General features: G+C 46.9%; 1 protein-coding gene across 1 annotated transcript; it reads right to left on the minus strand.

Moving 5' to 3' along the window:
• Positions 1–14021: 14021 nt before the first annotated feature.
• Positions 14022–16572, minus strand: SOX4 (SRY-box transcription factor 4). Its single transcript, XM_072814195.1, has one exon. It carries the CDS (start codon positions 15690–15692, stop codon positions 14238–14240), a length of 1455 nt encoding a protein of 484 aa, XP_072670296.1. The 5' UTR covers positions 15693–16572; the 3' UTR covers positions 14022–14237.
• Positions 16573–16835: the final 263 nt, after the last annotated feature.

The raw sequence follows: 16835 nt of genomic DNA on the forward strand, positions 1-16835 counted from the left end.
AGAAACAGAGACACAGGCAGAGGGAGAAGAAGGCTCCACGCAGGAAGCCTGACGTGGGACTCGATCCCGGGACTCCAGGATCATGCCCTGGGCCGAAGGCAGGTGTTAAACCGCCGAGCCACCCAGGGATCCCCAATTTTTATTTTATTTTATTTTGTTTTATTTTAAGTAAGCTCCACAGCCAGCTCAGGACTTGAACCCATGACCCCACGATCAAGAGACCTGCACTCTCCTGACTGAGCCAGCCAGGTGCCGCAAAGTACCAAATTTTTAAAATAAAGACAGGGTCAGTTTTTTTTTTTTTTTAAAGATCTTATTTTTTTATTTATGAGAGATGCAGACAGAGAGAAGCAGAGACATGGGCAGAGGGAGAAGCAGGCTCCACGCTGGGAGCCCAATGTGGGACTTGTTCCTGGGCCTCCAGGAGTCAAAGGCAGACGCTTAACCCCTGAGCCACCCAGGCATCCCCAGGGTCAGTATTAACCAAGTTTTCCTTTTGCTCCTGGCTCTCATATGGTCCCCCTGGCCTGCCAGGATCACTCCTCGCTTTCTGGGTCAGCATGTTGACCAGTCCGACCTCTTACTGTAGCTAGGAGTGGAGACTGGGACATGTGTGTCCACCATCTCATCCTCATGCTGCCATTCAGAAAGTTTTAGGTCAAAACCCTAATTCATTAATGGGGACATTGTTTCTTCTTTCAAAAATAAAAGTTAGATTGAGTTCTGCAGTCTTAACCAGACAGAATTTTATTCCAGTGACAGGATTAACTTGCCTAAGACGTATAGGCTCATAAGAGCCTCACTCACTCTGCTGACGCTCAATTTAAGGGACTCTCAGCAGCAATTGCAATGGCCAAGTAGGCCCCTCTGTGGGGTGTCACTCTGCCTCAGATGCTGCTTTCTGATAGAATCTTCTGGGTGTATAAAATTTTAAATCCTTTATAAACATCAATGATTGGCATAATTGGTGTAATTATAGGTATCTAAAAAGCAGAAAATGCCTAGTAACAGCTGCCAATGGTTGGTTTCAGGAAACATGCAGTCACTTGTGGAGAGCTGGGCTCCGGGTATAAACGCTTGGGTAATATTACTTCCAGATGGACCAACTGGCATCAGAGATGTCATAGAGATAGGAGAGAGAAACGAGCTGCTTCCCAGGGGAGTGAACCAAGCAGGAATCAAGGGGTGGGAAATGCTTTCTGAGGAGGGCCTTCCCGTCTGTATGAGGAGTAGGAACAGGTTAGGGAACCACAGTGGGCACCCACCACTTAGGGTAGGGACACCTAGAAATGGATAGTTTCAATGATCTTTTGTCAGGTTTATCTAAATGTTCCACAGTTGTTTTTATGGCCTCTGCTCACAGTAGCCAAAAAGGAAAACAATTTGGCAGTCCGAGTCTGCAAATGTCTGCCTCCTTACAAGCGGGCCTGGAGAAAATGGGAATATCTTGGATTTTCCATAAATATTTAGGGCTAGGTTTCATCCATAAAATGCTTATGGGTTATTAAGAAATTCTTTGAGCCAATCTTGTTAGTAATATACATTTAAATATAGTAGGTAAAGGTATTCGGACATAGTAGGTATCTGTGACATTGGAACATTGACCGTAACACCCTCCCACTCTTTTAGAGAACATGTGGGTTTGGAAGTGGAAGGGAAAATTATCGGGAGATCCCCAAGGGCCCTGCCGCCGCCAGTGAGCCTTCCAAAATGACAGCCAATTAATAACCTACAGCTAAAGATGTCCCCTTGAGTTTCCTGAATGTTTTCACTTCACTTTGTCAAATTACCCACCCTTTTACAAGTGGACAGCTTTATTGAACTTAACTAACATCCTGTTTTTAAAATATAAATATGGGGATGCCTGAGTGGCTCAGTGGCTGAGCATCTGCCTTCAGCTCAGTCATAATCCCAGGGTCTGTGATTGAGTCCCTCATTGGGCTCCCTGCAGGGAGCCTGCTTCTTCCTCTGCCTATGTTTCTGCCTCTCTCTCTCTCTTTCTATCATAAATAAAGAAATAAAATTAAAAAAAAATAAAACGTAAATATGTCTAGGGGTGTCTGGGTGGCTCAGTGGGCTGGGCATCTGACTCCACATTTCGCCTCAGGTTGTGATCTTGGGGCTGGGAGTCTGCTTGAGGATTCTCTTTCTCCCTCGTCCTCTGCCCCTCCCCCTGTCTCTGTAATAAATAAATCTTAAAAAAAAAAACTGCAAATATGTCTAGTTTAAGAGGCAGAGAATCACTTAATTAAAAAGTTTCAATCATATTGATGTTCTTCTAATACCAACCTGAGAGTAGTTCTAATGGAAAGACACTGGGCTTTATTTTATTTTGTGGGGTCAGGGATTTTAATAACAATTTGGATAATAATAGTTAATTTGGGAGTGTAGACCACTGCTTTCTAGGATTATGTGAGAGTTGGGGGATTTGGTAGGATTAGTCTAGTGAAATGGGTCAAACAGCCTCTAAAGTTTCTTTGTAATCTAAAAAGTTAAAAATTCTATGATCATGGCATGCCTGGGTGGCTCAGCCAGTTGCAGGTCTGACTCTTGATCTCAGCTCAGGTTTTGATCTCAGGGTCATGAGTTCAAGCCCTGCACTGGGCTCCATGCCGGGCATGGAGCCCACTTAAAAAATATTTCTTTGATCACTGACTCTATATCATATCCCAAAGTGTGTTTTCTTTTTCATTTTTTTAAGCAAAATTTTTATGTAAAATAGATGAAAGAGGAACTGTTCTGGTTGCATGTTTATGTGTGATTTTCTTTGAGTACATCTGTTTAAAGGAGAAAGAAAGGGAGTAGTAAGTTTGGGCTTTATGAGGACTAGATGGGATGAACTGCCTTTCTTACTTATATATAAAGGAGTGTTATGCCCATCCCCAAATATCTTTTACCAATTTGCCACATGGATGTTCCACCAGCATAATGTGATAAGATTGTGGTGTCATAGTGCAAGAAGAAAACAAAATAGGGTGCCTAATGACATTGTGGTATGAGTCCATAACTTTCTGATCACTTCCAAGTATTAAAAAGTCTATACAAGGACACCTGGGTGACCCAGTCGTTTAAGCAGCTAACTCTTGATTTTGGTTTAGGTCATGATCTAAGAATCCTGGGATTGAGCCTCGCATTGGGTTCCATGCTCCGCACGGGATCTACATGAGGATTCTCTCTCCCTCTGCCCCTCCCCCTGCTTGTGCTTGCTCTCTAAAATAAATACATAAATCTTTAAAAAAAAAAAAAAAAGTCCATACAATTTTCAGGGTGCCTGGCTGGCTAAGTCAGTAGAGCATGTGACTCTTGATCTTGAGGTCATGAGTTTGAGCCCCATGTTGGGCATAGAGATTACTTAAAAATAAAATGTTAAAAAAATTAAAAGTTCATAGTTTTAAAATTCATCCTCAGGCTTGACTTAAATGTCCTCTCCTCTTCCCCGCAGTCAATTTGAGTAGCTTGAAATGGAAAAATGCTTTCTTCTCATGCCACTTCAAAACTTAGTTCCTCCAGTATGTTGGGGGATGGAGCAAGGGAACAATATAAATATTCCTTTATGTAACTGGCCGCTGCCATAGAGCTTTGTCTCTTTGTGCTGATTTCAACTCAGCTGCCTAAGCACATGACCAAACAGAATGCCAATCCCACTTCTTACAGGTATCCTAATCCCTTGGAGAATCCCTCAGAACCTTCCCATCACTTGGCTTTGGAATGAGGTGAGGATCTGCTGTGCTCCCCACAGGGATGTCTCAAGACTCTTGGATTCCTTTCCTTCCTTTTTTCTAGTCTCCTGCTTAGTTGGACTTGGGCTGAGAAGGAGAGTATTGATTACATTTTCTTAATTCTTCTCTGGATGATTACAGTAGGAGCTCTGGCCCACAACGTTGGGCACTCTCTTTAAGAATGTGGTATACTGGGGCACTGGGTAGCTCAGTCAGTTAAGCACCTGACTTTGGCTCGGGTCATGATCTTGCGGTCCTGGGATCAAGCCCCATGTGGGGCTCCGTGTTCAGTGAAAGAGTCTACTTCTCCCTCTGCTCCCTCCCCCATGGTCTCTCTCTCTCTCTCAAATGAATAAATAAATCTTATTTTTTTTAAGAATGTGATATGCTTAATCCTGCTGTATTTATCTTGCTGTTTGTATCCTGAAGCCTCCATGCCAAAATTAGGGCTACGGAAAAAAGACCTAATATATGGAATACATAGAAACCAAACTTGTTTTGAGTGGGAATAGTGTGGATGGTAGAAGAGGAAGGCTAGATGCTCCATGGACCTTGGGCTTACTCTCGTGGAGTACAGAGAGGACAAAGAAAGGATGTGAGACAAAGTATGAAGGCTTTCAGAGCCCAGGAGCAAAGGCAAAAATAGAGGGGTGAGATAACGAAGCATGCAAAATTCTATTTTATTTATTTATGTTTTAAAGATTTTGTTAATTTAATCATGAGATACACACGAAGAGGCACAGACATAGGCAGAGGGAGAAGCAGGCTCCCTGCAGGGAGCTCGATGTGAGACTCGATCCTGGGACTCTGGGATCATTATCTGAGCCTAAGGGAGATGCTCAACCACTAAGCCACCAGGCGTCCCTCAAAGTTCTGTTTTAAAAGGGAATTTGAGGATATTATTTGGAAAAAAAGAATGAAGAATTTGGTATTAGGAGAAAGTCAAGACACAGGAAAACTAGAGCATACCTGATTAGTATTAATATCTGCACCTTCTTGATGCTAAATTAGGCAACCAATTAACAGTGCTCACAAGAGCCATTGACTTATTTTTTAAAGATTTTATTTATTTATTCATGATAGACACAGAGAGAGGCAGAGATTCAGGCAGAGGGAGGAGAAACAGGCTCCATGCAGGGAGCCCGATGCGGGACTCGATTCCGGGTCTCCAGGATCAAGCCCTGAGCCAAGGCAGACGCTCAACCACTGAACCACCCAGGCGCCCCTGAGCCATGGACTTTAAATTATATTTCTTCCAGAACTCTCATGAAATTTCTAGTTCCCTTAGAGTCATGTGTTTCTTTGAAATAAAGCCCCATGATTTGAGGTTACTTGAGTCAGCCTCTGTTTCTTGCAGATACAGAGCCTAGCAAGAGCAAAGCCAATAACACAGTAATGATAATCAGCCTGGTGAGTTCTAATGGCAGGAGAAAAACACCGAAGAGAGGTGATCTCTGTCCTCATTTCAGTAGTACTAGAGTCCCTACCCACTGGCACCATGAAGTGGGGATCAAGGCTGTTTCTCTGATTGTTGAGTTTTTTAAATCATGTATGTGATTATCAGAGACTTGTGACAGAAAAATAATCTCAGAATGATTTATAGATATCCCTGTTTACACGTTACAGTCATCTATCCACCCTCTCTGGGGGTGGAGGAAAGGATTGTTTCAAAGTTTGGTGGCTTTTTTCTTTTAAGATTTTTATTTATTTATTTATTTAAGATTTTTAAATTTATTTATTCATGAGAGAACAGCGAGAGAGAGGCAGAGACACAGGTAGAGAGAGAAGCAGGCTCCCTGCAGGGAGCCTGATGCAGGACTGGATCCCAGGACCCGGGGATCTCGACCTGAGCCAAAGACAGATGCTCAACCACTGAGGCTCCCAGGTGCCCCTACATTTTTTTTTAAGTTTGTTTAATTTTTCATCTTAGTTCACTTCGACCTATCACCAATTTTTATCCCCAACACCCACTTTACACTAACCAGCTCCAGGATGCAAAAACCATCATAAGCCTATGTTTTTATGGCCCTAGGACCCAGCAATTTCACTTCTGGGAGCTGCTCAAGAAATGTTTGCTATTTTATAATGTTTGCCATTGTTATAACTATAAAAATTGGAAATTTCCTAACCAATATATTTTAACCTACTCGCCTACAAGGTATGTGTTCACAGCACGCCTGTTAACATCTTGAGAGGTGATTTTGGGAATTGTCTTCTGGGGACCCAACTGGGGAAATGCAAGGTACTTTTCACCTTCAGCAACACCTCCTCCCTCCACCCGTTTTTTTTTTTTTCTTTCCTCCAATTTTTGGATTCACGGGGTGCTCACCCCCAAAATAAAACAGTTAGCAAGTCCTCAAATGTATTTAGCATCCCTTCTTTCAAAGACAGGCTTCTGGATCTACTCCTGCCAGGGGTAAGAACAAAGTGCAATGTGTTTTTAGACGAAAGTCCCACAACTTCCCAGGAACTTCAAATAAATTATTCAGTGTTTCAGGGGATTGGCAAACAAGAGAGATAAAGGGGCCATATCATAGAGAGTGTGGGAATTAGGAGAGGAAAAAGCAGAGGCCACGATGAAGGTCAGGAGTTCCAGAAGAGGTATTTTCACAGGTTTTAGGTGTTGGAGCTGGGGAAGTTAGGACAAGCACTGGTAGGAAAATGGCAATTAACCACATCTGCAGCTGGAGCTAATTGATTGTTAAACAAGACTTGGCTGCTTGGCTCTCAGAAAAGCAGTTACATGCACCATACACTTGAGCCAGTCATCGCGCTGCACTGCTGGGCATTCGCTACCCCAAGCACCGACCAAGGATAATAGTGTTTTCATGTGCCTCCTGTCTTTCAACTGTAGATTGTGTCAGGAAACGGCACATTCGTTGTCTTTAGAAACTGGTCCAAGGAATTATGTTTTGGGGAAAATATCTAAGGAACCAAGCAGGCTACATGATGATGATGTTTCATTTGATTCTTATGTTCTACCCTTAAAAAAACAAAACGCCACCACACATGGAATATCACTTGCATGCCTTAAATGTGTGATGCAAAGCAGTTCTGTGTCTTGGCACACAGATGAGCTACAACTTTGTCCTTCGACAAAGAATGTGCAGGGTTAGAGGAAGGCCCTACGTGAATCTTCCTGCTATGACTTGACTTAGGCCTGTTTGGCAGTCCTCCATAAACCAATTGCCTTGAATTGAAAGTGTCGGAAGAAAATAAAATGGGTGAAATTTATCATCACCTGTACCCACTGACACCCATGTACGGAGGTGCATTGTTAACTAAGGTACAAGCCAACATGCAGCGCCCCCGTCAAACAGCCCCCAGGGAAATACCGCTTGGTGATGCGAGGCTTTTTTCTTCTTCTTCTTCTTTTTAACATCGAGAAGGAAAACAACACATGCAGGAAACCATAAAACCCTTCAAGTTAACTGTAGCCAACGGTCAATCTCATTAGGATATAATGGGTAGCTTGTAGCCCTCTCTCTACAGGCCGAGTGCCTTCCTCTGAATAATTTCCAATTTTCTCACTAGCTGGAATTTCTCTGCCTTTTAGGCAACCACACAGAAATTTCACTCACTGTATTTTATACCTTTCTCTCCTCTGTCTGTTACTCCTTCCAAACCTCAGTCCCTGAGTTCATCTTTCATTGAGCACATTTGTTGAACTGGAATATACGCAGATATTCAAACTAGCTCATCATCACTTGCTCTTGCTCTTTCAACCAGGATGGTAGGAGGACATCCTTGGGAAGTGCATAGCAAATTGCAGGGCTGACGAATCCTGGCTCACAGGCCTAAGGCCTTGGCTAAAGTCTGTTTTCTCTGTTACTGAAATGGAGACGACGTCTAGTATGGACACCAGAACTATTGACTCAAGGAGTTCCCATGCCCTGTCTCTCACTTCTGACCTCAGGACCTCAGAGCAGTCACTGAACTACTCAGAACTCAATTTTTCCATCTAACAAAAGGGAGTGATAATCCCTTGCTGCATATTTATTGGGAGAAGAAGCTAAAATACCATCCTCGCAGGGATGAGGGTCAAGGATTCTCAAACTCATATTTAGTGGAAATATATGGGGGGTATGTGTTAGGGACCCACCCGAGTCTGATCATCTTTATAATCTCTGCCCTTAACAAGAATTTCCAGGTAAATCTGATGAAGGGGTTCATGTATCAGACTGGAAGACACTGATTCTGGGGGATATATTTTTAAGAACTTAGGGTCTTTTTTTTTTTAAGATTTTATTTTTTTATTCATGAGAGACAGAGAGAGAGAGAGGCAGAGACACAGGCAAAGGGAGAAGCAGGCTCCATGCAGGGAGTGGACTCGATCCCGGGTCTCCAGGATCAGGCCCTGGGCTGAAGGGAGGTGCCAAACCGCTGAGCCACCCAGGGATCCCGAACTTAGGGTCTTGTATGTTGCCAGCACTGTAGTAGGCTTGTACATGTGCTACATTTTTTTTTTAATATAACCACCCAGAAGGTAAGGAACTAGCATTTAATGAGCCCACACAGTAGGCTAGGCATTACAGCAGGAATTCTGCATATGTAATTTTGCTCCACATTCACAATGGCTTTATATGTTATAAAGTCTTCTTCCTGTTTAACAGTTTAGAATACTGAGGTGTAAAGAGGCTGAGAAATTTGATTAGAGTCCCTAAGCTAGAATTCTGAGCCTGGTGTTCCCTAAATCCAAGGACCCTTACCACAGCTGCTATAGCAAGCAGGCTAATATGCAAAAGCATTTTGGAAGCTCTTAAGACCCCCATTGAAACAATGTAAATGTAAAGTCAATAAGTAAAACATTTATTCTATGCAACCAACCAGGCACATTTGGGGATACCAGAAGTATTTAAGGCCTGGTTTCAGTCCTCCAAATATCCCAGTCTAATGGAGAGACCAGTTTGGCTCTCTTGGGAGTTCTGGAGAACTGGAAAGGCAGGCTAAAACCATTCTGAGCAGAGCCTTAAGCAGCAGCATGTGAATTTTGCATTCTATCCTGGATAGAAGGGTTATCTGGTAGATTTTTAGGAGAGTCTGAAAACACCAGGCAGATGCCTACAGATGCTTCCTCCTTCCACCCTCTTTTTAGTTTCTCAAAGACAGGGAGAGTAAACACCTAGAAATGAATATGGAGATAATTTCCCAGGATGGACAGGAGGGGTAAGGATAGATGTTAGCAAATATGGTTTAAAAAAGCAGTTTGTGGGCCTCAAATGATAAGAGAAAGGGCATAAAACAAAACCACAAGGAGAATAAAGCATATACCAACCTTCCACTCTGAGAAATCCAAATAGGTAAGATGGATTTGTATTTCTAGCAGAATTTAGTTCTCCTGGACATAGGGATCTTTCCAATGCTTCCTTGGGATCCTTAAATTGTTCTAAATTTATGACTAAGCATTCTGACCCTTAGCATTCCCCAAACCACAGTTTCTAATTCACGAGCACCCTATAAATACAGGAAATACTTAGTAACTTCTGTTGCTGTCCACTCTCCAACCCTTTGCTTTCACTTTCTTCAGAATCCCTTTAATGTCTCCAGCACCCTCATCCCCAGTCCCCAGAGAAGTTGGATCACAAATCCAAGAAGCCATTTTAGGCATTCAGCCTACCGGATCAGCTTACATGCTCTGTGTTTTTTTCTTGGCACTTACAGGTACTCAGCTAGGAAGTGACAAAACTTGCATCAGCAAGTCTATTACTGATTCACATTTCTGTTGGAGCCAAAGGGCCAGAAGCAGTGGATTTAAAGAAAAATGGTTTGATAGTCTTAAAATCTGAAGCGTATTCTGTTCATCCAACTTTCCTGAAAGAAAAGGCCATACTAAACTGTTTGGTTTCTCAGGCTTATTATGCCTTGTACCACCCACCCAACGCGGTAGTATCCCTTATGAATGAGAACTGCTTCAGAGGAAGGTACAAAAATGTTTCTTACATTTACTCTATCACCTGCTAGGAAGACATACACATTTGAGCCTTTATTTTTAAAGGAACATTATCAAAATTCGTAAAGAAAATACTCAAAGCATCTGCCCTTACATGGAACATGAAGGGGAAATACATAGCTCTGGAAGGAGAACCCTACAAAATAGAATGTAAAAAAAGTGCATCACATATGCTTCATTTTAAGGTCAAGGTTTTGATATTTTGGATCTGAAAAAAACTAAAACTAGCACATTATCGTAACTACAGTGAACAAAAATTAAATTCAAGCACTTTATAAAAAAGGAGTCCTCCCTCCTTCTGCAAAAGCTTTTGAAGAGACTCAAGATGCCATGGTATCTTAAGTTCTTCCTAAAAAAATGAGGTCTTAAAATTGCAGAACACAAATGCAATTAAAATCGTATTAGCAAAATACAAGAAAAAATTGTAAACTAGTAGCTATAATCATTTTTTAAAGGTGAAATTATATTGTAACACAACAGTTAGACTACTTTGGAGGTAGGCATTACTGCTCTTCACTGGACACACACACACACAAAAAGTAAAATAAAAATGCTTGTTTTGTACTAGTCTCCAAGAATCTCCTGGGATGAAGGATACTCCCTTCAATCCTGACGGTTAAAGGGTTATTTCCAAACACTTTCTGCTCATTAACCCCTTCTCTCCGGTGCTAAAGAACTCGAAGACACACAAAGCACACATTTTTAATTAACAAACGTTTGGAAGCCTGGATGGGTTTTGTTAATGGCAATAGTTAACTCCCAAAGCAGAAAGGAAATACTGCTATTTAGCAAGTTGCAGGTTCCAAACCAAGGACTAATGGTTTTTTTTTTTTTTTTTTTACTCCTTGCAAACAGGTCTCAATAATACTGCTGTGCCAGATGCATATAAAAAGTATAAATCTCCACTAGCTGAATGCGTGCTATTCACAGATCCAAGGGGGGAGGGCTGGATTTCCTCTCAGCCCTCAGGGAGCCAACTTCTCCAGGACATCCCTATTGTTGCATTTCTCTTACGTTTAATAACCCACAAAATGGGCATAGCACAGAATGGGAGATTTTGAGCACCATGTGAAGAACCTCTTTGCTTTGGAGGGAAAAATTTATGCAACTTTCCCATTTTTAAAGTAGTGATGGCTTCGTCCTCTCACAATATATTAATAGATAACGTAACAGGCTTATTTGATCTTCATCCGTGTGTGAAGCGATTCTAGCCGGGTGGTAACTTGGGAAGTGAAGGAGCTTTAGGAACAGAAGGTTAAAAATACACATCAGTTTTCATCTGTAAAGAATCTGATCCGCACCGCCCTTCCCCCACTGTTCTTAAAATTTTAAGACAAAGGGCATTTATTTAAATGTGGCAAACTCAGAAAATTCCTAGAAAGCATGTAGAGTTGACACATATTCAGCTGACGCCGTCATTTCGGGGTCAGGGCAGGCCAAATCTGGCCCAGAGGAACTTCATATTCCTCAGTAAAATAGCATTTAACAGGCTGCCCCCGGAGGAGTTACTCGTTTCAGAGCTAAGGCGGATGGGGTGGCTTCTACCCAAGAGGGGCCCTCCCACCCTTAGGCTTTGAGCATAATAATGACAAAAGTCGAGATTTAGGGTTCAGTTCCAGCTGATTTTATTTCCTTCTCAAAAAAAGTTATTTACAGAAGGTATATATCAACAATCTGACAGGCAGTGAACTTGACATGATTAGCTGGCATGATTTTTTTTCTTTTTTTTTCTTTCCCCCAAAACATTGTTTTTGTGGCCTTGAATTTTAAGACAAATATTCTACACGGCATATTGCACAGGATGGATGGCAAAAAAAAGTTTAAAAACAAAAACCCTTAACGGAACTGCCTTAAAAAGGCAGACGTCCTAGTGCCTGTCATGTTATATTAAACATACATACACACAATCTTTTTGCTTATTATAATACAGACTTAAATGTACAAAGATGTTTTCCACTTTTTTCAATCTTTAAACACAACAGCTATAAACCTGAACACATATGCTATCATCATGCCATAAGACTAAAACAATTATATTTAGCGACAAGTAGAAAGGATTAAATAGTCAAATACAAGAATGAAAAACGCAGTACATAGTGTCGCGAACTCAAATCGGCATTTAGATAGATCCAGTGGTTTAAACGGCACGTTTTTGCTTATAAAAAAAGTGCAAAAAAGATGTGGTTTACAAGTTAAAGCTACAGGATCCCTTTTTGCTGTAAATGCACCAGTTTTAAAGCCTCTGGACAGAACGGTATTTTACTTAAAAATTTTGTCTTTTCTTAAAAGCGTACAGTGTTTGGCTAATTCTCCTCCCCTTTTTTTGTAAGACTGGGGTTGAAGGTGGACACTGGTGGCAGGTTTAAGGGATACTGTCACTTTAAGAAGCCTGCAGATTGAAGTGTAAACATGGAGAAATTAGGGGCTGATTCTTTAAACTGTGTGAGATATTAACCAGCCGCCCTATTATAAAATCAGGAAATCCAAACAGCGATTTACACCGATTAACACCCCCTTTATATATTTTTTACAAAAATACACTGAGAAAATAATCAAACGTTTTCATCTCTCTTGTCTTTTTTTGTTTTTTAAAAGTGTCAAAAGTCTACATTTAAATATAAAAAATTAAAAGTTAAAACTCTAGCCCTTCAGTGAAGGAGACGTAAAATGGCGTGGGTAACAACAAACTACCAAAAAAAAAAAAAAAAAAAGAAAAAAAGAAAGAAAAAGAAAGCAAGAAAGAAAAAAAAGAAGAAAAAAAAGAAAAAAAAAAGGAAGGAAGAAATAAAGGAAGTAAAAAAGAAAAGAAAGCCAACGAAAGGTTAAAATAAAAAAGGGACAAAATAAGAAAAAACAAATGTTTGGCCAGTATAAATACGTCCACATATAAAATGGCATCTGATTACATTTACAAGGAAAAAAAAATACGAGGATGAAGCATCGGTGAGGGAAAAAAACACGTCTTCTCATTTACACCTATAAGGAATAAACACATACACACTGAGAAAAAATTTGGTCCTGAATTGTGGTTTTTTTTTTTTCTTAAAGTCCAGCACAGATTTGAGTTGCGTTTGAATCCTTTAAAGAGTTAAGAATGAAAAAAAGCTGGTGATAATTTTGTTGTAGGAATCAAACATAGCGCCATCTATCTGCTTTTTTATATTATCCTACACTATTTTAAAAACTGCTCAACAGTCTTATACAGAAATCTTTAAAAGATAGACAGGATAACATGCTATATTAACCCCACCAGTGAAATAATCCAACACCATCACGATTCCGATTTTAAGAGAAGAAAAAAAACCTCTTTTTTCCCCCCCCACCGCCCGAAACCTCTCTCCCCGCCCCGGCCCGGCCCGGCCCGACCCGGCCCGACCCGCCCCCGGGCGCCGCGGCCACAGCCCAGTCCGCGCTTCTGCGCCCCCGCGGGCCGCGTCCCACCGCTCGGATGTCGGGGACGCGCGGGGCGGGGCGGGCCGGGCCGGGCCGGGCCGGGGCGGGGCGGGGGCCGGCGGGACGCGCCACCTGCCCCAGAACGTGCAAATCCGTCCCAGTTCCTCCGCCGCCCCCCGCCCTGCCCCCTGCGCCCCGCCCCGCCCCGCGCGCGCCCCTCGCCGGGCTCCCCGCCGGGGGCTCTCCGGGCGCCCCGCATCTCCTCCTCCTCCTCCTCCTCCTCCTCCTCCGGCTGCGGGCGGGGGCAAGGAAAAATCAAAAAAGGAAGGAGGAAAGAAAGAGGGGGGGAGAAAAAAAAAGAAAGGGAAACAGGAGCAAAAAAAGAAAAAAAAAAAAAAAAAAAAAAAAAAACCAAAACGGGAACCCGCCAGCGTGGAGTCTCGGGCCCGGCGCTCCGGCCCGCGCGGACCCCCCCCCCCCCCCCGCCCCGTATCCGCCGCGGGTCCAACTCCACGCCCGGAGCCTCGGGTCTTCTTCACGGGGAGGGGGGGGCCGGCGGGGGCGCGCTGGGGCTCTTTTCTTTTCTTTTTTTTTTTTTCCCTCCTCTCTTGGCCAAGAAATGAGATAAAATAAAAAAACAGCAAAGTGGGGGGTGGGGGACTGGGGGCGATGAGAAAGGGGCGAGATTCCTTCAGTCTCTAGAAAAAAAAAAGGACGACCGAGTCGGCTTCTTGCTGGGGGTGCAGCAGACAAGTCCGGAAGGTCGCTGGAAGTGGGGAGTCGGGGGGGCGGGGGGGTCTCTTCGGGCCAAGGGGAGGAAACTCCGAGTAGCTTTTTTGCCATCAACAACGACATCACGAACAACAATAAAAGGTCGCCCCCCTCCCCCCGCGCCCCGGCGGCCGGGCGGGTGGGGGATGGGAGCGCGGGTCCCCGAAACGCCGCCGCGCTCCGCTCTCGGGCGGCCGCGCCGGCCCTGCTCACTTTTCTCTCTCTCTCTTTTTTTTTTTTTCCTTTTCCTTTTTAATTTTTTCCCGTTCCCTTTTTCTCTTCCAACTCGTCCTGTGTCCACTTGTCTCGCGCTCTTCTTAATTTTTCTCCTCCTTCCTCCTCCTCGCCCGCCCCCCGCCCCCCGGCCCGCGGCCCCCGGCCCCCGGCCCGCGCGCGCGCGCCCGTCAGTAGGTGAAGACCAGGTTGGAGATGCTGGACTCGAGCCAGTCTCCCGAGATCATCTCGCTCACCTCGGGCGTGCAGTAGTCCGGGAACTCGAAGTGCGAGCCGGAGCCGGGCTCGAAGTTAAAGTCCAGGTCCCGGTCCAGCGCCGACGACGAGCTGAAACTGCCCAGGGACATGCTCTCAAAGTTCGAGCTGGGGTTCAGGTCGAGCAGGTCGTCTTCGAACTCGTCGTCGGAGGACGAGGAGCCCGAGGACGAGGACGAGGACGAGTGGGACGAGGACGCGTGCGAGGGCGCGCTGGACGGGGCGGGCGAGGCGGCGCGCAGGCTGGCGTAGCTGCGGTGGTCGGCGGGCGAGCGGCCGGCGGCGGGCGACGAGGCGGCGCTGCTGCGGCCGCTCAGGCTCGGCGCGTCGGGCGAGCAGCCCGCGGCCCCCTCCTCGTACAGGCCCAGGGGGTCGCTGGGGTCGGCGCCCGCGCCCGCGCCCGCTCCCGCGCCCACGCCGCCCACGGGCGACGGGGACGCGGCGCCCAGGCCGCCGAACAGGTACACGCGCTTCACCTTCTTGTCGGCCAGGTGCTTGCCGGGCGCCGCGAGGCCGGCCGGGGCGGCGGCGGCGGCGGCGGAGGTGGAGGCCGAGGCCGCGGCCGCCGCGCTGGGAGTCCGCGCCTTGTACAGCGAGTGGTGGTCGGCGGCGGCGGCGGCGGCGGCGCCCAGGGGCAGCAGGGCCGCGGCCCCCGCCTGCTGCTCGGCCGCGAACGACGAGGACGCCGCGGCGCCCGCGGCCGCCGCCTTCCCGCCCGCCAAGACGAGCTTGGCGTGCGGCTTGCCGCCCCCGCCGCCCGCGCCGCCCGCCGCCTTGGAGCCGCAGCTCTTTTTCTGCGCGGGTTTGGAGTTGGCGCCGCCGCCGCTCGCGCCGCCGCCTCCTCCCCCCGCGCCGCCGCCGCCGCCGCTGCCGCCGCCGCCGCCGCCCCCGACCTTGTCGCCCTTCTCCCCGGGCTTGGAGGCGGCGGCGGCCGCCGCGCCCGCGCCCGCGTTGGCGTTGCCGGACTTCACCTTCTTCCTCGGCCGGTACTTGTAGTCGGGGTAGTCAGCCATGTGCTTGAGGCGCAGCCGCTCCGCCTCCCGGATGAACGGGATCTTGTCGCTGTCCTTGAGCAGCTTCCAGCGCTTGCCCAGCCGCTTGGAGATCTCGGCGTTGTGCATGTCGGGCGACTGCTCCATGATCTTGCGCCGCTCGATCTGCGACCACACCATGAAGGCGTTCATGGGCCGCTTGATGTGGCCGCTCGGCGTCTTGCACCAGCTCGGGTCGTCGGCCTTGCCGCCCGTGGAGGCGGTGGAGCCGGGCGTGGGGGAGGACGCGATGCCCAGCTCCAGGCCGGCGCCCGAGTCCGAGCTCTCGCCGGCCAGCAGCGCTTCCGTGTTCTCGGCGTTGTTGGTTTGCTGCACCATGGCCCCGGCTCGGCGGGCGCCCACGCGCGCTCACACCCTCGCGGCGGCCGCGGCGCGATCGCCGGGCCCTCCCGGCTCCCCGGGCGCAGCACACGCCGAGCGGGAGGACGCGCGCGGCGGCCGTGCGGGCCCCTCCGCTCCTGGCCGGGCCGGCGCCGGGCGCGGGGAGAAGTGTCCCCAGGAGATGCGGGGAAGGAGCGCGCTGCCTCCTGCAGAGGAGTTATAGTTCCCAGGCTGGAGAGGCTCTGCTCTCCCTCCCTCTGCTGCTCGCTCTCGCTCTCGCTCTCTCGCTCTCACCGCGCCGCAGTTTGCGCCGTCCCTCGGCTCCGAGTCTGGAGACCGTGCTAAGTGGAGGAGTTTCTTGAACGCTGGCTGCCGAAGCTTCCAATGCAAGTTTCTCGCCGCCTCCCAGGCAAGTCTTTTTTTTTTTTTTTTTCCCTCTCTCTCTCTCTCTCTCTCTTTCTCTCTCTCTCTCTCTTCCCCTGAAGCAGTTGGTTCCAGTTCACGAGCGCTCTCGGGAGCTCAGGAAAGCGACATAGTCTCTATCACTTAGTCCCTTCCCTACAATGCAAATCAAAAAAGACTCTGGCTCCAGGACTCTCTGTGGGCGGAATCGGCGCTAAGGAGTTTGTGCAATTATTTTGTTGCAAGGTAGGAAGCCAAAAAGCCTTCGTGCAACAGACTGGCATGAATAAATGTATGTTCCCCCCTCCCTTCTGCAAGAAGGGAGCTGGTGATGGCAGAGTTCCTCTAATGCAGACTCTTAAAGAGCGTGCAAGAACTAGAGACCCGGGAGCGAAGCAGGCCTCTTCCCCTCACACAGTTTCTCTTGCTGCAGCTTAGAGCAGACCCCAATTCCGCCTCGCGCCTCTTTATCCTTTCACAGTCTTGGCCACGGCCAATCAGCCGCTGTAACTAACGCTTCCTCGTGCCAAGCCCCGCCCCCGGCCTTCCCATTGGCTTGGAACCCGATGCAATAATAATCTCCGCGTGCAATGAGAAGCTCCAAATCTGACCTCATTCCAATTTAGAGAGCAAACTTTTTAAAAGGGCTAGAAGTACAGCTGAGATTTCTGCTGCCTTTTTTTCCTTTTGCTCTGTGTGTGTGTGTGTGCGTGCGTGTGTGTGCGTGTGTGTGTGTGC

Source organism: Canis lupus, chromosome 37, assembly GCF_048164855.1.
Source record: "Canis lupus baileyi chromosome 37, mCanLup2.hap1, whole genome shotgun sequence".
NCBI lineage: Eukaryota > Metazoa > Chordata > Mammalia > Carnivora > Canidae > Canis > Canis lupus.

Coding starts and splice junctions, on each gene's coding strand:
- SOX4 (XM_072814195.1), bottom strand. CDS start 15,692: ATGGTGCAGCAAACCAACAACGCCGAGAACACGGAAGCGCTGCTGGCC.